Here is a 23,851-nt window from a genome sequence, read left to right as displayed (position 1 = left end):
ACCACATGCTATTCCCTGCGGTCAAAAGTGGACTCCAGTCGTGTGTAGTGCGCCCGGTGTGGAATAGGGAGCCATTTGGGATGGAGACCCGGCGCTGCTCCAGGCTCATCGTGCATGTCTGTCTGTGGGTATGAAAGAGGTGGATAGGGCACTGAATAAACACAGGGAGACTATGTATTGTCCAGCGAGAGGGTGGATGGTGTATGTTACACACAGTGTAGACGTCTGACGTTAACAGGAACAACATGTTTTTACTGGGATTAAATGGTCTTTCAACTCTGACTAGGTTTGGGTAACCAATTAGTGTTTCTGAATGGCAATTCTATTAGTTACGCTTCATATGAAGAAAGTGAAATCATATGTAGGCCTACTGTATACGATTCAGTCTACTACTCATTATTTAATATGATACTTATTCTTCCCACGGAGGATGAATATAATACACTTGTCATACAGTGTCATTTGTCATACAGTGTCATTTGTCATACAGTGTCATTTGTCATACAGTGCCTTACGGAATTATATACCGCCTAAACCCCTAATCTTCCCATTAATAGATTTTTTTCTTCCAAGTCCATTAGAAGGTGTTAATTAATGACTTTCTGTTTTACTGAGGTTTACATATGAGGTGACATGTCGTGTGCTAAACTCTGTGTGCGTGGGGGACTGATGATCCGGAGAGATTCGGCACAAATGAATGGTCTCAAATCCATTGGGTTTTCCCACCACAACAATCATAATTAAGAGAAGACTCTGTGATGTTATACTAGTTAAAGGACGGTGTGTGAAGTACTAAAAGCAGTGGTGCTTCTTTTAACAATTTTACTTCAAACTTTAGATTTCTATCACATTTTGAATCTAAGACCAAAAAAAATATATCTTGTTTAAAAACAGACCTTTTTTTACCTATATTTATCTACACAACGGAAACTGCTATTGTCCACTGTATGTATGGAATTTCCCATGTTTAGGTTAAATGGAGTGCATGACCTTGCAAAGGTTTTCATTTTCAATTGCTTGTTATAGCGCCACCATCTGGCAAATCAGTGTAATAATATTAAAATGCTGGATTTCTATGACAAGACAAAATATTTAGCCAAGTTTAATTAAAATGTGATATCTGACAGTTCGAGCATGATGCACATATGTAAATAAGTACTGGTGGGCAAATTTAAATTAAAATATCAAAGGGATGCAAAACGTACCTGTATTTGTGAAACATCCCTACTATATAAACAACTGTGCCTGAAATGGTCATGGCAGAAATCAATAAGTTAAGCATGCTAAGTATGGGTTGAAATCAGGAGGGAGGTGTTTAAAGGAAAGGTGACTGATGATCTGACCAGGTCATTGGTGATTTTAGATCCTATTTAGGGGGGGTTCAGCCCTCCTGTTTTTCATCTCAGCCCCACTGAAAATGTTAAGTAATTATTTTCTGCAATCCCTTAAAGCCTCTGGTATTTTGTGATCTATCCTCCAAAGCGTGCGGGTGTGATTAACTGACAACAGCAGCAGTAAGAAAACAAGAAAACTACCATCAAAGAACTTCTGTAGTAATAAGATAAGATTCTGCATAATAACAAGATACTACACTCTGCAGTTTTAATAATGGGAATAATACAACCGTTTTTATACTGAATGTATCAGTCACTACAATTGATCAAATATGGAAGCCAATTAGCTTAATCAGTGATCTGGTGGGTGGTTGGTTTTACCTCAGCACGTTTGAAATGAAATGTAAGGGCGGTTTTCACCTAAATCAAATTGGGTATTTTCCAGTTTTCTATTTTAATCTATTTTCATATTTATATATATTTCTTCCCACTTGGATATTGTGGGTTATTGTGTGTAAATTAAGCTGGAAAAAATCTGATTTCATGTGTTTTCATTTCAGGCTGTTAGGCAACAAAAACATTCTGAAAGTGGGTGGTGACTTTCAATACCCAATGTATACATATATCCATATGTAACATACATATATTTATGTTTTACAAGTTAAGTAGGATTGTTTTTTTGCTTAAAAATAGCAGATGTGTTGTCCCCACTTATTGTTGTGCATCCCCAAAATGGTTTCCTGCTTATTACGATTATATATTCTTAACTTCCACATCCTTTTTGTTCATTGTAGGTCTACCGTGTGTTTTGTTCATGGTGGCCATGTGCTTTTTATGAAAGCATGGATTATTTCACAATCTTTAGTTCACGCCTTAATGGATACACTTGGAAACCTATTTGGACCCCTTTTTCTTGGCAGTTTAGAGAGTGTCAGTTTGAGGGCAGGCACCCATAAGGTCTTTGTTTTGGGTAATGTAATAGAAGTGATGAATTATTTGTGCTTTCCACATCTCACATTCTCATTGGGGGCTGAGCCCCCCTAATGGTCAAGTCCTAGAATTGCCCAAGTCAGGTACAGTATTCATAAACTGTCTCATAGTGCTGATATACATCAGGTCCACGGCCCTGTCGATATAATTGAAGTCTAAATGTCACGATCCTAAATCAGTAGGCTGGCCCATTCGACCCCTAGTTCCGGAAACTGTGAGAATACAGGTGGAGAATGCAAGACCGCCCATAGACAAAGACTGTAATAGGGATAGTGGTTGTGTATTGTATATCCAGTCAGGCCATAATAATAGCCTGCTAGATTATGGGACAAAAAAAGGCAATGTTGTTGCCGCACGTCGCCATCCGATATAATTAAAGGTTCTAGGTTAAATTCTTCAATAGCCAACGAGAAGATTATTTTCTTCTAGTCCAAGGTCTTTGGTTGCCCAACTGCTCCCCTCTGTGGACAAACCACTCACCTTACATATTTCCCATGTGCCCCTGCGCAATCCGTTCTGGATTGAATGAGCAGATTGTTGAGCAAAACATTATCTTTGTAGTGTCTCTCTAGTTCTGTTAATCTATGAAATTAATAAATTAATACTCAAATACAACCTCTAAACATGCTTTGATTCAAATAAATATGGTAACTTTTAAATCTTAATTATGTAAAGAGCTAAACTAGCTGTAACAATACAAACAGACATAAAACCATTGATGAAATGCTTAATAAATATAAATTAGATTATCATTATTAACTGATCAATATATTTGTAATATATGTAACATCGGTCCTGGGAAAAATGGGGAAACGCAGTGCACTCGGGGGTTACAATGCAGATTCGGGAAAGATTGAGGTCTATCCATTTTCAGTAAGGCATATACTGCCATCTTCTGGCAAAGAAAAACTCCCAAAAAGTTATTTGACGCTCAGTAGTTGATAGACCTCCGCAGAGTGAAGCTGTAGTTCATAAGCCGATTAGATCGTATTTATCACATGCTTGTTCAGAATACAGTTATCCACTGACACCAACACATTTCTATCTACCTGGAAACTTTAGGAAAGATTTGTACCGAGAAATTGAGAGAGGGAAAGAAAACAGATAGGAATAAGGAAGTTAGTATGTGAATGAGGCGTCTTAGCCCAGAAAATATACTGCATGAATTTTTTAATTATATTATTCTCTAAAGAGGCAACAATGGGATGTTTTGAAAGCAGAACACAAGTTTGGTTTTATTTGGGGGTCCCTCCCCATCCCCTCCACGGGGCCAGCTGCCCATATGGAACACAACGTTTCCAGTGAGGGTCACAAAAGAACCAAATGACAGCCTTTACAAATCCTCAGAGATACTTACTCCTATCTTTACTGGCTGATGAGCTGACCCCACTGACAACGATGAATAGAAACAAATACCCTCCACAGCTCTCCATCCAACAACATCCCGTCTTCTCCACGCTGCATGTGCAATCCCCTTAAACATCCAGCTGCACTGTTTTCCAACTGTCGGGTTCTTTGTACGTGTATACGCTATAGGGTTTTGCAAAGTGAGGAATGATTCTGAGGACGTTATTTTGTATTTGATATATTTTTTATGCTTTTTTAATTTGCTGTAATAGCAAACATTGTTCATGGAAAATGTGGAATAGTATTATTTTTAGTTATAAGGAGTGATTTTTAGATGCTCTTTAATAGAATAATGACCTGTAGAATGAATGTAGTCCTATAGTTTATACATATGAAAATGTATAGTTAGTACAGCAAAACATGAAACTAAACGAGTCTATTTACTCTGGATAGAGCTTCTCTTCGGCATTGTATGTTTCCTTTTGTTCTATTCCAACAATAAACCCGAACCAAATTATATCAAGAAAATCACAAATCAGAAATGTTTCACATATTTTGCACGAGATGCTAGATATGCAGAGTTCATTCATGACAATAAGATCATAATAGCTTATGGTTTCTTGGCCATAACATTTTAACAAATAATATAGTATTTAATAATCTAAGCAATATAAGCAAATTCTGCAAACAATGTATTCTTTGTACAATAATAAATGGATTACCAAATCGAACTAACAGAGGTTTATTCACGGCCATAAATATTCAAGTTCAATACACAGTCCACCAAAATACATAAATTAATTAATAATAAGCATTTGAGAACTTTACAACAGAAATAACATTTCTTTAGGCTATAACATTCATTTAGCAAACATTATAAAACCAAAGGAATCTAACGAGCCTTCGAACATTGTCCGGACCTCATGGGCCACCCCATTATCAGTTATGACAGCTCTTGGAAATATTCAAATCCAAATCAGTAAAAGTTGTGTTTGTTCTTTGAAATATCCAAGGTCTACCAAGTCCATTGGTACATCTGCGCCAAATGATGGACACTGGGCATATGTGTCATGGCGTCGGAACTGTAGTGGGAGCGCATATGCATGTGATGGAGAGAATAGGCACTATACGCTGAGAAGGGCATTCCAGCCCTGAACGAGGCCTCAAGTTCCTGGTATTTGCTAGTGTCGCAAGGTTTCCCGTCCCGGACCAAAACTGGGATGGCCACCCGTCTCGGGGACACGAGATGAACAATCTCTAAACCCTTCTCAGCGCGTGCCCTCTTCATTTTGTACCGGTGATTCTGAAACCAGATCTTCACCTGCGTCGGGGTCAGTCGTAGTGCATTGGCAAGGTGCTCCCTCTCAGGCGCGGAGAGATATTTCTGCTGTCGAAATCGACGCTCAAGTTCGTAGGTTTGCGCTTTAGAAAACAACACTCTTCTTTTTCTCTTCTTTCCCAAATCGCTGCTGTCACCTGCGATGTCTCGGTCGATGTCTTGGGATTCGTCCGCGGACAACTCTGGAGATTTTGTGTGGGTTCGAGAATTAACTGAGAAGCCATGCACTGCTTGAAAGGAAACAAACTGTCTGGTTATTATCCAAGGCAATGAAATGTTATAAAATTTGGTTATATTTTTTCAAAAAATGTTTAATACATAACTGCGGCTAGTTACATAACACACGAGCAGTTTATTGAGCCAGTATTATTGAATAGAATATCATCGAAAACAATAGCATATTAGTAAAAATAATCAAAATATGTTGATTACGCATGGACAGGCTAATTACGCACGGATACTACTTGCATTACGCACGATATTATAAATATTCTGATTAAGCATGAATAGAGCAATAATTAAATTTTAGGCTAAGAAGTGAAAGCAATAAGGTGCAGGCCTAACTTATGAACAAAACCGTGTTCTTTTGCATAAAACAGCAATGAAATTGTGTTTTTGCTTTTAATAACAAGTTATTTTATAACGTAACGAATACTCTAACTTGGAAGTGAACAAATCAATTATATGTCGATATTTATTAAACTAACTTTTAAACAGCTACTTACATGAATATTGGATGTTGGAGGAGGCAATCCATCTTGAGTAGGTGTTACCATCACCACCATCACACAAAAGGCTCTTATAGGGCATATTTCCAGTGTTTTCAGAAGAGGGATTTTGCGTCAAAATCTCTCTAGTGTCCTCCTCGTTCTCATCTTCCGTCTCTTCGGTTCCAGAACCATCATTGGTGTCTGGAAGATCCAAAATGTCCTTAACCGAGAAGCCAGTCTTTGTGTAGCTAATCGACATGTTGTGAGAAAGTCTGTGGCGCGCGCAGTAAACAGAGTTCGTTTTCCGAACAATAGGACAGTATATCAAGATGAGGTTAAGACGACGTTCCGGCAACGTCCTTTGGGTTAATTCAAACCAAACGGAGAATTAATCCTGGCATGCAGCAATGGTTCACCGCAGACTCGTGGAGAAGGCTCCTATACGTGTTGTTAATTGAATAGCGCAGGAGTTGGTGGTGAGAAGAAGCTCATGGATTCTGCAAGAAGACTGGCATAAAGGAAGCCATCGCCCGACGGACTGGTCCAGATAAGTTTAGTTGAAACATTCAGCCTGAAATGGAAAATGAATCCTGAAAAACGCAGCAAAGAAGCTAAACACGTGTAGGCGGATCCTTGGAGTCAAGTGGATGAAGGCTATCTGTGGGTGTGAAATGGTACGGTCTGGGGACATCCGAACCTCTCTTATTGGTACTTCAGAAATGTGATGACTAGTATTATGGGTCATATAATTACGGAGATGGGGAGGGGCATGTGTGCGTGCTGTTTACATCAAAATCACTAAAGTTTGTTGCTTTAAATATTATGTAGCCAATTCAAAATAATAACATAGGCAGATTTACCCAATTAGCCTGAAGATCGAAGTTTTTACTTGGAGTGTTCAATATGGATAATTCATGAAATCCTTTAAGGTCAATATTTTGGTTCAGGCTTAACTTAAGTAGCCTTAACAAGTGTCTCCTGAATGAGACATAACCTGACATTCAATGATGTTTGCTATTTCTGCATCTTACCTCTTTACGTTGCCAACAGTAAAGAAACATCGGGATTAATAACATATTCTTATGGTATAATAATAGTATTTCAGTAATTGTTTTTTGGAACAATGAATATAAAACGTATTTCGCTGGTATTTCGCTGTTCTGATAATCGCTGTTATTCCTTTTATTATCGTCATTATCTTATTATTAACGGTTGTGCTCACTATAGTTTTCTATCTCAGTTATAAATATTTAACTCTAATCCATATGCATAGCCTAGCACGTCCATTTATGCACACAACATTTTTTATCCTTTGAAAATAATATATATATATATATATATATATATATATATATATATATATATATATATTTTAATCAAATCAAAAATAGTTAGTTTTAGCAATTAGTTATTTTCAATTCACGTGGGAAAATAAACTATATAGCGCATAATATTATTCATATTATTATTTTTTTATGTTGATCTTTTTATTTTGATCGCTGTCCCCTTCTCTATGGTCCACTGGCCTCATCTAATGTATGTGATGTGGGTGACAATGATTCCCGTTCTCAGCGAATCCTCCGGGCGTCCTGGGTGGTCGGGCTAAGCAAACACACGTACAAACCGATTGCTAAGCTGCAGACAATCGGAGAAATGTAGACAAATGTCCGGCTCCTTTTGGAAGTTTTTGTGCAGGCTGAGATTTTGCATTTATTTCAGGGGCAAGATAATAGATGATTGACGCCCCCTTACAATGTGCCGTAACTGTTCGGAATAAATCCGAGGTCGCTCCTAGTTGTCATGGTATTCAACTGCTTTCAATGGACTATCTCTTCATTCATCTTTGACCCACCCAGCCTCTACCCCTCACACACATACACACAAATACACACACACAACAAACACACAAAAACATAGATTAGGACCTGTGATACATCTGTACGGTCATGATTTTGACATTTAAATTATTTACACTGCGATTATTATTAATGGTATTGTTATTTGTATTATTGCGATTGTTTTATTGTGTAAAAACTTTTGTATAACACAATATCACTATCAATTAATAGTTTAATCGGAAATGGGGTGGTCAAACACAAGCTGAGAGGCTATTGATTTACTAAGTCGTTTACACTCTCACTCAATTTATACAGTACACACCATAGAATTACAATCTCTATGGTACACACCCTATTACCCATAGGGATTAAAGGCAGACACTCCTCTCACTGAGGCCAAGCACATTCTGTTTGCCTGCTTCTTGAGGTACTAAATCAGCCTTTCAAGGGTGTTTCCCAAACTCATTTATCTCAGGACCAAACCTTTCTGTATTTAAAATTGGACGCTAGTTGGTCGCTATTTGAAGTACATATTCTGATCTTCGGTAAATGTTTGTGGCCCACTGTGATGTCTGTCCAGTTTGGGGTTTGTGAATGTCATCAGTCTTAGGACCAGTCTTTTCAGCTAACATTCACCTCCTAACATTCCCCAACATTGGGACATGACAAAGTGCAGGATTGGATCGAAGCCAAGGAGACTGGTTCCTATTTATAATGCTCTATGACATGTTTATCATTGTTCAGCGTTACTAACTGGGCTTCGATCACGAGAGTGAAATTATGACGAAAGATTCTCTGCGATCCTAAAGACGCAAACAAAGAAACACCCGCTATCTCCATGCAGTATATAGTGAGAAAAGGGGTTTTATCTTTTAGGGCACAAGCACCCCGAAAATCAAGGACATTGGACATCACAATAAACACAATTATTATGTAGAAAAACAATATTGATGAATATGGTAGTTTCTGTATTGATTCAAAAGCTAAATGATGACATTTATTCATGTTTGTTTGTGAGAGGTTTTTCAGCATTTCATATGCAATGCATTACAACCGTTCCTACAGAAGAATCTAATAGCAGAAGGCCACGTGGTTTACAGTTAGCATCCTGATTTCAATGTTTATTAAACAAAAAAAGATTGGATGTGATACAACACATTTTATCGATTGCTCAAAAGAACAATCAGTGTAAACAAATTGCATTGCAGGAAGCCTGAAATTATTTGCTCTCACAACATTGCTGGCTAAAAAGTGGAGGTATGAAGGAGTAATAGCATGCCAGGTAAGCACAGGCAGATAAAAAGCCTGCAAGAACACATACTCTCATCTCTCTCTCTCTCTCTCTCTCTCTCTCACACACACACACACACACACACACACACACACACACACACACAATCCTCGTTCAGCCGTGAACCAATCCCATCACAGCGCTCAGAAGGACTTCTTTGTCAATGTTAGGTCAAGAGTGCCACCTACTGGTTCAAGACGACAACGGCTGAAAGCCACTATGAGCATTCAGCATCAAAATAATTTTCCATTCATGATAGCGAATCGACTAATTCAGCCAGACTAGATGGTTAAAATGTCCATTGCCAATTAAAGGATGAGTGTAGCTGAAACGTGTATGAGGTCAATGATTTGGGAAATCACTTCCCAAACACATAACGCATAACGTCTCAACGCATGTTAAATCCATTGACATTAAAAGACTCATTCCAGCTAGTTCCGCAGTTTTTTTCTATTTCGACCCTCTAATCGGGGACTTATTTAGACCTGGGATGCCAGGCAATTAATGATAAAGTAGAACAGAAGAACAGCAGGCTCCGGACCTCGTAGGGAAAGAGTTGAATGCCACTGGCACCAGATCATGCCAGGACTTGATGTGTAATGTACACGTGTGTCCAGATCGTGGCGCCATCGCCTTAATAACCCAACTACTATATATGTTAGAGGCAGTCTGGGACACGGATTTGCACAGCGGTCAAAAGTCTGAAGCAAGTTAATGTAGTGAATTGCTTTTAGATTGTGAGAAACTATATGTTCAGTTCACACAGACGGTATAATGTGTGTCTCAGACATAATGTTGAACAAAAAATATATTTACAAAGGGTTATACAAGGCAGGAAGAACGTGTCCTAAATATCCGGCTTCCAGGGCAACCGTGTCATCACTTCGCCTTTCTTATCTGCCTGATCTAAACCTCCCCTCAGGTAGAGTGCACATAATCTCTACATGGAAAAACGAACAAAGCGATTGTTGGGGATTGTGAACAGTGCCAATTTCCAAATAATGGGGATATATGATCTGAACAAACTGATATTACATTAATTCATTCCACACCGCAGTTCTCACACGGGTTTGTACAGTCAATACGTAGCATTAATCACATGGTTCATGTTTTTCTTCATTTGCTTCTCAATATAATCAAGTGAAACACAACCACACTGGATAGTAGCAGACAGATGTTAGCGGTAAAGACCGTTGAAATGAGAGTCGTAGTTTAATCTGACCTTTCAACTTCCCTCACAACTCCACCGCTCTACAAGATCTATTTATTAATTTGTCACATGGTCACTTTTTGTCACACAGTACCTGTAATAGACATCAGCAGTCACACTGATATCTTCATAAAAAGCTGATATCTTCAGCTTTGCCATGTCGGTATAGACCGTAGGTTAGGGGCTGTACTAAACCTACCGCTAGCCGTCTGTCTCTGACAGTATGTGTGGACAGACAGCACAATGGCTTCTTTCAAAGGCTACCGTGCAGCGCTGCGGGAATGGAGAAAAGCATACAGGCTTCTCGCGGCAGCTATGGGTCTGCGGTACAGCCCATGTAGCAACAGTCCACCGATTAAAAAGAAATGCAGTCTGTAAATGACCCCGTCCGTGATTATACAGGTCATATGCAGGTTATGTGGCTCATCGCAGAATCATTTACACCTATATGGGAGCCTAAGCAAGCTACCTTCACTGGTTTCTAAGGAGACTGTAGTTGAGTGATGAACAATAATGCAAAACAATGGAAATATATTTTTCCCGTATTTTGAAGTAATTATGTGTTTTACAGTTCTTGTTACTCATATCAGGGCTATTCTTCAGCTAGAACTTTCAAGACGTATGATTGGTATGCGTCGCGGAACCTGACAGTCATGAGGAAGCTGACGGGCGCCAAGCGAACTGGGTCACCTTGGGCATATGAGTATAACTGGCCTCTAGACAGTCTACATTTCAATTGTAGGCTACTAACCACCAGTCTGAGCACATCCCAAGTGCTCAAGAGGGTTGAAGATCGTCTCACGTCTTTTGGCCGAGGAATACATACATTCTGTTGTTTTTTCTTCCACATTTTATGTTCAACCAAGAATTCCACCAGGACACTTTCACTTGGCTGACGATTTCAGTTAGCTTTTGCAGGCCCCTGACCCGCCTGAGGGCGTTGCTAGAGCTCGATGAGTCAAGGATATCCAATCCCACTGAGGTGAGGTTTCCTGCCACGACATCCAGTGGCAGTCAGGACTCAATCCTAGACAGTGTAACACTAGGAAAGAGTGCGGCACACCCCCAGTTCCAGAAGAAGCAAAGCAACTCCTACGCATTAGGCCTACAATATACCATCCTCGTGCTTAATTGAAACAATTAAGCCTGACTGAACTACATAAAAATACCCACCGTAAAAGCCTACATCATTGAGAGGACTGTTTTGTGGAACCATTAAACCATAGTGATCAGGCAATAAAGATCAGCGCTGCATTTACTCATGAACGAACGAAGCATTCAGTGAACAGGACACCTGCCCTGCGATCGAATATTGGGGAGATTTCATAATGCCGAGGGTTTGCTCTGCTGGTTCTAAGAATGTGGCCCTTCCCTGAACGTACGTTTGCACGCGGTGTTTCTCAACTGGAGGGCCAGGACCCAACGATGTTTTAATGTTTAAAAATAATAATAGAAAATACAAGTCTATATATTTACTCTACATGATGATGAACATAAACACTTACATGATTTCATTATCGGGCAAAAAGAGTTTTAAACATGTCAATATAGGTGTTCATGTGTTTATTCCTCATCAAAATACATGCAATATGCAATCATTGTATGGAGAAAAAAAGGTCGCGGTGTTAGACTCCGTAATTGCTCGGTAGTCCAGAATTTTGATACTAAAGAAACAGTTGAGAACAATTGTTTTAAATTCCAATGCTCAACCTATTGTGGAAATTCTGGATATACATTCAAGGTTGCCAAAGACTAACCCCAAAAAGCAATCATTATATGAAAGGGGGGCAATTTTGCCAATAGAAATGTGACGCAAGGTCGCTAATGGCAACAAGAACATTCGGCATTTGGGCCCAAGAATGTGAAAACTGGTAGGCAACTAGCTCTGGTGTGACAATCGCTTTGTTCCTGTCCATGTAGATTTTCTAATTCAAAAATGCAAACTTACAAAAATGTAATTATTTCTGCTAGGTTAAAAAGCAATAATGATTAATTACTTTATAATAATTTATTTGAGGAGAAATTGTGTTTCGGAATATATTCTCCATAATAATATATCCTCTGTCACAGCGGAAGTACCACGTTTACATAGGGATACAGACTGCCCTATAACAATTGTAGCTAGAAATAGCGTAAATGTATACTGACAATATATTATATTATAATATGCGATTTCAGTACAACTTGTACTTTCCAAGTCTTATTATCTACTTATTTCAGCCAGTGGGAGATCATATAAATTACAATGGCATTTTCTAATTATATAATGGGAAGTCGTACATGCTGTAGACTGCAGGATAATTTAAATACTGGTAATTGGATAATGATAATTAATAACGCATTCTAAATTTGAATTATTTTCTTCATAAAACAAAAAAGCTGAAATAAAACTATATGTTGCACAACCTATTCTCTTCCGAATGCATCACATATCAGCTCCAAAACCACATCACATCAAGCCAATGTAAGTCGTCAGGCGAATTACAGAGAACTGGCTATGCTAAGGTCTCATGCAGGTGTGCCCAGATCTATTTGCGATTACGTCTTGGCTTCCAATCTCCTTGACTTAATCTAGTCGTCTAACTAAACGATGAGATCACTATCCTATTAAATAAAAAATGAGTCACTAAGAAAAAAAGAAAATTGAAACCATTCCAGTTAAAAAAGGTGGGTTGGCCTTCGGATCATTATTCAGTTGCAGCTGTAAATGCTGTCCCCTTTTGAACAAACTCACTGGTTATTGTTGTTAAAAAAAATACTGATCATAAAGCGAACCTGGAGTATTATTTTTAGTGACCAACTGTTATCGTGGGAGGAGTCAGTAATTAACGAAGTTATTAGCTAATTGCACGCTACTAGTATGTTATTAATTGGAAAATTCCGTTGGTCATCTTATATCTAATTACGGTGTCCTTTGGCATTATCAAATTTAAACCAAGCCAAATAACGTAATGTGCATATTACTTTAGTAAATTATTTGTTAAAGATAAACATTCGAACCTTTGTGGCCTTGATTTCTTAGGGTCATTTGTGTTGTTTTCTTTCAAAAGAACAAGGTTGAGTTATTGATGCTGGCTTATTGATCCCGGGTTATTGAGATATGACATAGCGGGAAGACTGGACCCTTGGCTTACAAATTTTTTTTGGTCAGCCTGAGAGTAACCAGCAAAACACCATGCATCCCCAGGCTACCTATGAGCCTAAGCACACTTTAAAAACGTAGTTCTTGAAATTAATTATATGGGGGAACCCCTAAATGTTTATCGTGTTCTTCAAAGCCCCCCTAATGGATTCTTAAATAAAAGTTTGAAAAAATATATATATTTTTTTAGTTCTTTGAAATACCCTTTCACACTATTCCTTCCAGGTTCCCCTAGAGTTTCAACGAAGAACCCCCAAATTGTCTTCCAAGAACCTTTTCTTTTTAGTGTCCAGTGTGGGAGAGCACATACTGTGGGAAGTGGTGTTAGTTGAGGACACTCTTCCCTCTAGTCTACAGATAAATCCCAATACCCCAGGGCAGTAAAAAGGGACCTTGACCTGCCCTAAAAGACTAACATGTTAATATTATTCTGGTTAATCTGTTTTGTTATATTGCTATCACATGTAACGTTGAATACTGAATCTTTAGGCTTAGACAAAGAAAATACTTCTTCAAGAGCACATTAATTTCCCAAAATTGGGATATCTACCACTTTGTGACAATATGAAAACCACGATTTCATACAAGTTAAAACAGAATATGTCTATTTAAAAGGTCATCTCACCATGAAAGTGAATAAGAACCCAAATTATGGTTAAATTACCCATAGGTTCCCAAAATAACCAACAGTTGGGTCAAAATTACTCAGTGTTTTCTATGTCCAAATTACCGGAAATGAGTTCGATGTAAAACTGCTTTTTGCGCGTGTGTGTGTGTGTGTGTGGACGAGCTCGCATATGCAGCATATTAACTTATCAGTAGTGCTATGTTTTAGGCAAATGCATTTCAATTAATACAACTAATGTCTAAAAAAGCACAGAAGCACCGTAATTAAAAAGCGACCCTATTCTATAGGCCCACCTTCAGGAATAATACTCCGGATAAAGGGAAACCACCCCTCGGCCTATCTAACAAAACTAAAACGTTTAATCTTTCTTTATTTTTGACTGTCTGAGCCGACATTTAACCTTATATTGAATGTAAATGCTAGGGCGGATTAATCATCATATAAATGTGTGAAGCACTGAAGTAAAATGTATAAATAACTCACACAGCCTTCTGATTGATATAGGGCCATTTAAAAAAAATGTCATAGAGAAAGAGCGTAGTCTAAAAATCATTGTATTTCATAGAGAAATAAAAGCAAAGATCCGGGTACAGTAGTCATAAGCTATGCCAGATATTTGTCATACAACCGCTGTAATTAGCCGGTCGGGTGAACACCAATGTAACCTTAAAACCGACCATATGTTTGTCAAATTAAAAGTCTTTAAATAAATGGTATGTGATATATTGCTCACACAGGCCTACGTGGGTTTAGACCTATCAAAATCAGTAGGCTGCATTGTTATCACTTTTCGTTTCAATAGCACAGCTAGGCTATATTATTTATTCTGAAACTAAAGGGTCCAACTTCATGAAGCACGTAATCAAGAATATTTCAACACGAAAGAAGAAATAGAGCCCATTGCATAGGCCACACTCCAAATAACAATAATAAATTTTCAATGTTCCCAGTATATATCAGTCTTTGCCTTGGGTTAACAGTATTTTTATTAATCACGCACTCTAGACATAGATAAAATATGTAACGACTAAGTTTGAAGAAAGTGCATCGAAACGTATGAAATGCTTGTTGTATCCATACGGTTATTAGGCGCAGTTTTAATCAAACGAAACAATATCAAGGTTGTTGAAAGTTTAATTAAAGCAAGAGGTAGAGTGCAACCTTCTGCTCGGTCTGACATAGGCTCTCCTTACTGAAGCTGAACTCAAAAAACCGGAAAAGAGGCTAACATACACGCCGATGAGCAGACCAATGAAATGGTTGCAATAGCTTTGAGCCCAACCAACGATACTGACGTAATGGACGCGTCAGATTAATCTGCGCTCACTTGAGCCTTCGGGATGGACACATTTCTCCTTATGGGACAACGCTCACTCCAGTCTCTTTGCTCAAACTCGCCGTCTTAGATCATTTTACCAGAAATACAAGAGCAGAGCTGAAGGAAAAAGTCACAGCAAACCTATTTTCTTCATCACATGCTAAGGGGAGAGACTGCTCTATTCGCCCAATGATAACTGGTTGATGAAAAATCCCACAGCAAAAGGAATGGGTAAGCAATTGTGATTCATTTTGCATGGATCCTCGGTTAGTCAAGACATAAAATTCGCATAAACGTTTGTGCATGCAGCAGGTTTTTAATATATAGGCTATTGTAGCCGTATCCTCAACTTTGTGCGTCCGTGTACAATCAGTGGCAGTGTTTCAATTTCCAAAGGCTTTTTTATATTTTCAGACACATTTGGAGTGAGCTGCTTGCCGATGTTTGACAACATAATAGGTAAAAGAAAAATGTAGTTCAGTCATAGATGTTAATGAGTGATAGGCTATATGTTAAACCAGACGCTTTGGAGAATTAAGAACGCATAAAGCTCGGGTGGGCTACATTGAGATTGTGTTCACACTATTCGTCTAAAGCAGGGTAAGTTTGTTAATCTTGCCTATGCATGACCTCAATTCAAGTCGTCATTTATTCATCCATGGCAGATCAAACATATGGAGAAGTAAACCAGCTTGGCGGGGTTTTTGTCAACGGACGACCACTGCCAAATTCGATTCGGATCCGAATTGTGGAATTGGCTCAACTTGGAATACGGCCCTGTGACATCAGTAGACAGCTTCGTGTCTCTCACGGATGCGTGAGCAAGATACTAGCGAGGTACAATGAAACGGGTTCCATACTACCTGGTGCCATAGGAGGAAGTAAACCCCGGGTCACGACACCCAACGTGGTGAAAAGCATACGGGACTACAAACAAGGAGACCCTGGAATATTTGCTTGGGAGATCCGGGACAGGCTTCTTGCGGACGCAGTTTGTGATAAATATAATGTACCTTCTGTTAGCTCCATCAGCCGAATTTTACGCAACAAAATAGGAAACCTTTCCCAGCCAGGCCAGTATGAGAACAGCAAGCCTCCCCCTCCTCAGCTCTCCTACAACCATATGTACCCGTACTCATACCCTAGCGCAATGTCACCCACTGGGACTAAAATTGGCAACGGTCCGGGTGTTCCAGTCACTGCAGGCCATGTCAGCCTCTCCCGCCATGGATGGCCTTCGGTACACACAGTCAGCAACATTTTGGGCATCAGAGCCTTCATGGATCCCGCAGGTGGGTTAAAGAAGTAATATATTGTCCACGCATGGTACTTTTTCTGCTCAGTTGTATAGACGTTTTTGTCATTGAGCGCACTCTCTAAATTATTTGCATACTTGTTGCTTACTAATTAACGTGAGAAAAGACGTCTCTTTCAGGTAATATTCAAGAATTCGGTTCGACAAATACAATAATAGTATAGCCCTAAACAGTGAGACCTTATTATGAGTTTAATAGAACACATTTACAATTATGAACGTTTAGGTAATATTGAATAGGAATCATCTGGTGTGTATAAAAACTCTTGAAATATTTCAATGATCCCATACGTAAAGGCCAATTAAGGTGACGCCTACTTCGTGGTTTGGTCTCTTGTTTCTTTTTCTGTTAGGCCTGTATTTCTATAACAAACTCGTAGCACATTGCAAAGTTAGTTAGACGTTCTGTTGTATGTCGAATATCTTATTGGTTCCATTCTAAATACAACACTGAAGTTAGGCCTACATCAACAACAATGTGGGTTATAAAATACAAGATGTTCTAAAATGTCATTGTACTTATAAAGACATGGAATTGAACCCATTCTGAACACAAACATTCAATCTTATTTGAGAAAGTAAAGCTTTTTTGAAGTATGTGCTTAGCGGAGAATTTCCCCACCAATCGACTTTTATCAAAAACATCTGTTAATAAAACGCTGTACTACAAGCCTGTGTTTGTGCAAACTGAATTGTATTAACATCTGGGCTGGATGGGAAAATACGTAGGTTTAGACGCACAAGTAAATATACGAACAGCTCTACATATCGAACAAATACGATAATGTCTGTAATAATCATATATCGCATCATAATCATATATGCTGAAACATTTACCACAGCCATCGCTGGAGCTGAAGGGTACCCATCAAAAATGGAAGAGTGGGCAAGCGTAAACCGAGCCACGTTTTCCTCTGCCCATGGAGTCAATGGAATAGAGAAATCCCCCCTAGAACCAGACATTAAGTACCCCCAGGTAAATGTTGGAATATATTACACAGGCAATGCACGAACAACGAATATATTGGATCAGAAAAAATCCGATTCCACAACATTTTCCACTGTTATAACGATAAACGTGTAAAAATAAATAAATTTAAAAAGGGCGGTTTGCTTGCGTTTTCTGAGAATTTGTTCTTTTTTTCTTTTTTCCTAGTCTTCTCCAAACCTAACTAGTTATGTCCCTGCTTGTGCCTACTCTCCCCCAAACCAATACGGGGTATATGGTGGCCCGCCGGGTAACTACATGACTGCTGGTCACCACTGGCAGACACAGGGCGCGAGCTTGGCCCACCCCAACAGCGGAGCAACCATGCAATGCGGAGACCTTCACACGACGATGTCCTTCAAACCACGAGAAGGTAACTATGGTCTCCATTTGGGCTCCCTAAAAACCAATAATGTTTATTGGAAAAACATATGAATGAGTTGGTCGAGATCGCCTACATCATAGGCCTACAGTCATTACTTGATGGTAAAATAATACTGCTACAGGTCTGTGTACCCTGTGCATACCATAATGACTGTGTACGAGCTTACCGTTCCACATGCCTTCATTCAGAGTTTTACATGTTGTCGCCAAACAACTAGCTCTGGTTTTTTAGGCTATTCCCGATGGTTTCGCAGTATATTTAGGCCTATACAATATTACCTAGATGTCAACCGTTGACATCCTCGAGACACCAAATTAGCAAATAACGGTTGGTTCTTTAGGTTTCGACCCACGGTGTTAGGGTCTGCATACTCTTCTGATGTTCTGTTGAATGCCTTAATTTCAAAACTTCTGATGACAGCTATCTCCAATTGTTCTTAAAATTGAGATATTCGCACGAGGAATTTAAACAGAAATGGGACATCCAATCAATATGATTAGTTATTGTAATAAGTTAAATTAGTTAATAATAATAATACATTCATAATTAAATTAGTTGATATCTATTAACATAGACATTAATATGGATATACACCAAGGAATGTTCAAAACGATTTAATATATATTGTTGCCTTTATAACGTTCAAATGATGTCCATTAATTTGAACGTCATATTTCGATAAACCTCATTTATTATAGTGATCCTACTTTCAAGCCATTTTTAATAGCTCGTATAGGTCCGTTTGAAAGGTTTTGTTTTTTAATTACAAATTATTTTAATAATAATATATTTTAGGCTTCTAGTTATAGTATAGTACTTGGAAGTAGTCGATAAGACATTGACATGCCTTTGTTAGTCCACGGTCTAAAAGTATCTGCTCCCTTGCGCTAGGGAGCAGTTAACTGAAATCGTGTGCTCGCTGTTGTGACGGTGGATGTTATTTGTGACATCAGCATATTTTTTGTTGTTTTTTCACAGGAGACAGAAAACCTCTCAGTCCCTTGAGCAAGCACCAGCACGAGCCGTTGAGCGTGCATGGACTATCTCTCCCCACCTCTGCCTCATAACCCAACTAAACCAAGGGACCATCAAGCTCACTTCAAAAATGCCATGTAAAGAAAATGCGTAAACTTATTGGAGTATTTTCAAGAATTCCACCCGTAAGTGACGAACCTACATTCTCAAAATCATTCAGTGACGGTTTAAATGCATCATGTCAACTGAAATGTAAAATTATCAAATGTCGAAATGAATGTTTTACCGTGTTGTTCATCTGCGCCAAACCATTTGTGTCGTTTACGACTTAATTTGCATATCTCTACTGTTTCACTCATTCAAAAAACATCCCAATTCAAAATTGTAGAGATCTATTTATGTGGGCTAATTGTCTTGCACAGGGTCACATTGTTTCTCACCATAGGCCTGCATGCTTTCTGTGTTAAACGTCAACAGTCTCCATTTGTTATGGCCTGAAGTGGAATGTTCAAAATGTGAACAATACCATGTATTTGTAATTTTGTAAATGATTTCCGCAAAAGCTGTATTATATATATTTTTTATAACGGTGCTTAATAAAGGCATACTAAACAGAAATGCCTTTTTCGATATCTTCGATTCGTAATTGTTGGCTACTAGTCAAATTAAAATGATACAGTTATGATTTATATAAAGGGTTACTATGATAACTTTTCTGCTGATTTGCCACCATGCTAACACCTCCCTTCTAAGTCGTGCAAACCAATCTATTCTGCTGATGACGATGCTGAGCACATTTCGGCGCCTCCTAAGATGGTATCTCTGTGTAACCTACCTTTGGCCAGATGCCACCTCCCAGCCAGATGTATTTCTCTCCCACCCTATCTGGATGGACCAGCTCCAAAGTACTGTAGTTATCAAACAATCAGTCAAAAATAAATACGAACACGGCTTCGGATCTTAAAATTATACTATGCCACCACTTCTGGATAGCCTATATTCCTAGACAAACAGTAAAGACCGGATAATCCAAGAATCAACATTGTATCAAAACCGGCCATGAGCAAACGATTGACGCTCCTGATCAATCCAAATACCGCCCAGGGAAGTCACGCGTGCGCTCAACTGCGGTTACGCACCGTTTGCATAAAAAAACACACAATGATTAAAAAATATTATTTATTTTAAATTATGTTACATTGAGAACAGCATATAAAATGATGAAGCGAATTGTTGTAAATTTACAACAATTTGCAAGAGCATAGCTCATCTCTAAAATAATTGGGAAAAACTTGCCCCTGTAGATTGATATATGGTTGTCTTATTTAACAAAATCCAAAAATAAAACGACTTATTTCCAGTTCTCAGGTGATGTCTTATCAAATGGGGTGTTAACATTTACACCTGTGTGAGTAAGGCGTGTAGATAACTAACAAGTGTCACGTTAACGACCCATGTAGTCTTCAATTAGGACCAACCTATATATTTTATTATGTCTGTGGTGTTGTCATTATTAAGTCTAATCTTTAAGTTCATCTATAGCTTAACGTAATTTATTTTTGATCTGTTGTAGCATATTAAAATGAAACCAACTCAACTCTGAAATACAATGACACAGAAATGAATCATCCCCATACATTTACAAATACACCATTTCGGTTTTAAAATGATTATATGTTTTTAAAATAATTATGGTTACCATCCATGTACTTGTGATTTCACAATTCACATATTGTTGATATTATTTAATTTCACCGTCATTTAACCAAAACAAATTATAAAACTCAATGGCATGACTGTAGTTATATTGACAACGGACGGGACAACACACATAACCACAGACCTAATGTAAAATATATAAATTAAAATGAACAAATCAACAATATCCCAGGGAAATGAACACAATCATGAAATTACATTATATGAATCACATGCATACCTATAGAGATATATTAACATATTTTGTATTTATTTAATATTTAGCATTGTACGGAACATTTACAGACAGTTACTGTGAATATCACCATGATACCTACTGACTTTTAACTCACATGGACACTGAGGCATTGGAAAATATGAACTATGACAGTAAATACACATAAAGAATCAGTGCAATGAAAAATGGCAACTCTAATTATTATGTGGGAGGAGAGCTCACACTTAAAATCTTGGAAAACTCTGATTAACTGTATTATTATTTCTATTACAATTACATATATGCCTTATTTAAGAATGGCTTATACTAGACATCATTCAGAATGTACTTAAATTACTAAATTATTTCTTCTTCTCTTCATATTGTTATTAGGAAAATACTATATTATTTCCCTTTAATTATTTCCTGACCGCAGATTTACTTTTTGCCTGCATGTAGTACTACACAGACTAGCTCATTGTCTTTAAAATGAATACTTGTTTAAGGTCATAGAGTGTACAGCAATTTTAGGCTGAATTCAGAGGCCCATTTGGGTTTTGAGGTATAAACACAGAGCAATTTAGGATTTTTATATCTGCATATACAACTGGAAATACTAACAGGGAGAACCTTCTGAAAATACTTTCAGTTGAAGTAGAAAGCATGTTTTTGTTAAGGGCTTAATTTTAACAATGCCTCGTCCACAGTTTGCTAGTGTGGTGGTTATAGCCTCTTGCAGAACCTAGGCAGAGACATGGAAGATGAGGACATGGGATTTCTGGACAGAAACATGACCATAGGATTCTGAGTTCAAAGTAGCTCGTTCCACTTAATTGTTGGAGTTTTCAAATTGGCCTAAAGGACGATTTAGGCCAATGCACTTAAAATTTTCCAACGTTGGACTTAGACAGTTGTGAGATTGCGGGATTCACTAACGATCATATACTGCTGTATGAAAATGTTACTTTAACAGTAGGTTTTAGAAGATGCTGTCCTCAAGGAGAGCTGGCTTGCTGTTTGGACAATACTCAGAAAGACAGATAGGGAGTGGTTAATGGCAGGGACATGCCGATAGATGTGTGTGTGTTTGTGTGTGTGTGTGTGTGTGTGTGGGTGTGTGCGTGTGGTTGGGTTCCCATGGACACCTGGTGACGGACATCAACACAAAAGAGATTGGAAGTGGCAGCGTCATCCATCTTACAGGCCTCGGTATCTCCTCCGTCCTCGACACCTCACCCCCACACACTTTCAACGCTGCCAGAGACACTCGAGGCTGTATCCTAAATGGCAACCTATCCCCTAACTGGTCAAAGTTAGTGCACTCAATAGGGCTCCGTGTTGCCATTTGAGACGCATGTGACTGCTGAGACAAGTGGATGGTACGATTTAGAGGCAGTGTCTGTGATCTGTGCTTTTGTTTAACGAGTTCCGGTGAAACTCTTCACCCAAAGACCCTGTGAATCGATTTAAAATGCATACATTATATTCATAGAATCTACTGTAGCTTTGTGTACTTCAAACGTGCACATGATTATAGTTCAGTACAAACTTTCTGAACTTGTAATTGGCCTATCAGAATGTTCAGTCAAAACCTGTAGTAGGCCTATCAGAATGTTCAGTCTGAACCTGTAATAGGCCTATCAGAATGTTCAGTCTGAACCTGTAATAGGCCTATCAGAATGTTCAGTCTGAACCTGTAATAGGCCTATCAGAATGTTCAGTCAAAACCTGTAATAGGCCTATCAGAATGTTCAGTCTGAACCTGTAATAGGCCTATCAGAATGTTCAATCTGAACCTGTAATGGGCCTATCAGAATGTTCAATCTGAACCTGTACTAGCCCTATCAGAATTTTAATCTGTCTTGATCTAAAAGGCGGCTCTCACTTTGCATGTTACTGTTTTAAAAATGTAAATGTAATTCCTGCTAAGCCGGACTAGAAAATGTAAACTGGTGTGGCCAGTGCTGAGACTAGTCCAGATGAGAAAACCGAGTGTCATCTGTGGATCCTAATTTTACAATTTGTAAATCCGGTGAAATACAACAAATATTTACAAAAAACGTATCACGGATTGCAATAGTGTTTCACGTGGACGCTTGCGCGTATGCGCACGCATGCACATCTGTGTATGTAGATCCGTATTCATAACTCATACTCTGAGCTCTTTTTCTCGACAGCAGTAGAAAACGGTTGCAACTCAGACCAATGCTTTCAACATTTTCTCACCATTTAAAGGTTGTTGGACTGTTTGTTTGCTGAGGTGAGTCCAGTAGCCTCCTGCAGACAAGTAATGAGCAATGTAAAGTGATCCCTGAGCAAACAGTTACTGCTGAATGGAGGTCTGCCCTCACTGGGACAAGTCTGAGCCTCGCTGTGCTGTCTGACAGAGCAAACACCCGAGATGAAGCACTGATCCATTGTTTAGAGGAATGGCTGTGAGGGGCTTGAGTCATTGAGGAAGTTGATAAAGACCCCTCTCTTTCTCTCTTTCTCTTTTCTCTTTCTGTCTTTCTTTCTGTCTGAACAGTCTGATGTTTTACCCTCCGCATCATGCGTTGAATCAGCAGCTTTCAGTTTGACTGATTGGCTGGCTGGCTTACAACCTGGACTGACTGATTGGCTGGCTGGCTTACAACCTGGACTGACTGATTGGCTGGCTAGCTTACAACCTGGACTGACTGGCTGGATGACTGACTAACTTACCGACTGACTGGCTAACTGGCCGTCTGACTGACTGACTGACTAACTGGATGACTGACATTTTGACTGCCTGACTTATCTAACTGATAACCCACACAACTGAGCATAACTTTGCAGTCAGTTATGAGTACAGGCACACATCAATCTGCATGCCCGCACACACACACACACACACACACACACACACAAACCGACCCACACACACAAACGCACGCGCACGCCTACACGTTGGCATCGAACACGTAGACCAACATAATTTATCATGTAAGTACATTAAAATGGATGCCTGAAGATGACGAATAGCTAAATAATAAATGTAAGACAACCCACTAGCTTGTGAAACAACAACTGTGACAAGTTATGTTAAATTTGCCCTCATATCAATTACACAGTGCCTTTATGTACAGCCTGGAAGGAAACTTGTTG

The 23,851-nt window shown here is 38.8% G+C and overlaps 2 protein-coding genes across 4 annotated transcripts; one reads left to right on the top strand and one right to left on the bottom strand.

The window, feature by feature from the left end:
• Window positions 1-4,560: 4,560 nt before the first annotated feature.
• On the bottom strand, window positions 4,561-6,406 carry nkx2.2b (NK2 homeobox 2b). Of its 2 annotated transcripts, none has more exons than XM_020056138.2 (2): window positions 5,736-6,406; window positions 4,561-5,240 (listed from the first exon to the last, which is right to left on the bottom strand). In XM_020056138.2, exons 1-2 carry the CDS (start codon window positions 5,977-5,979, stop codon window positions 4,687-4,689), a joined length of 798 nt encoding a protein of 265 aa, XP_019911697.1. In that variant the 5' UTR covers window positions 5,980-6,406; the 3' UTR covers window positions 4,561-4,686. The 2 variants fall into 2 exon arrangements, with proteins under 2 accessions (XP_019911697.1, XP_010881047.1); XM_010882745.3 differs by having other exon boundaries at window positions 4,561-5,237.
• An 8,756-nt stretch (window positions 6,407-15,162) lies between these two features.
• pax1b (paired box 1b) lies at window positions 15,163-19,422 on the top strand. Of its 2 annotated transcripts, XM_010882743.3 has the most exons (6): window positions 15,163-15,378; window positions 15,562-15,606; window positions 15,813-16,439; window positions 17,305-17,438; window positions 17,619-17,823; window positions 18,814-19,422. In XM_010882743.3, the coding sequence occupies exons 1-6, from the start codon at window positions 15,351-15,353 to the stop codon at window positions 18,900-18,902; spliced, it is 1,128 nt and encodes a 375-aa protein (XP_010881045.2). In that variant the 5' UTR covers window positions 15,163-15,350; the 3' UTR covers window positions 18,903-19,422. The 2 variants fall into 2 exon arrangements, with proteins under 2 accessions (XP_010881045.2, XP_010881046.2); XM_010882744.3 differs by lacking the exon at window positions 15,562-15,606.
• Window positions 19,423-23,851: the final 4,429 nt, after the last annotated feature.

This window comes from Esox lucius, chromosome 18, assembly GCF_011004845.1.
Source record: "Esox lucius isolate fEsoLuc1 chromosome 18, fEsoLuc1.pri, whole genome shotgun sequence".
Taxonomy (NCBI): Eukaryota; Metazoa; Chordata; class Actinopteri; order Esociformes; family Esocidae; genus Esox; species Esox lucius.
Note: the sequence above shows the minus strand (reverse complement) of the source record. Positions and strands in the feature narration are given on the sequence as shown.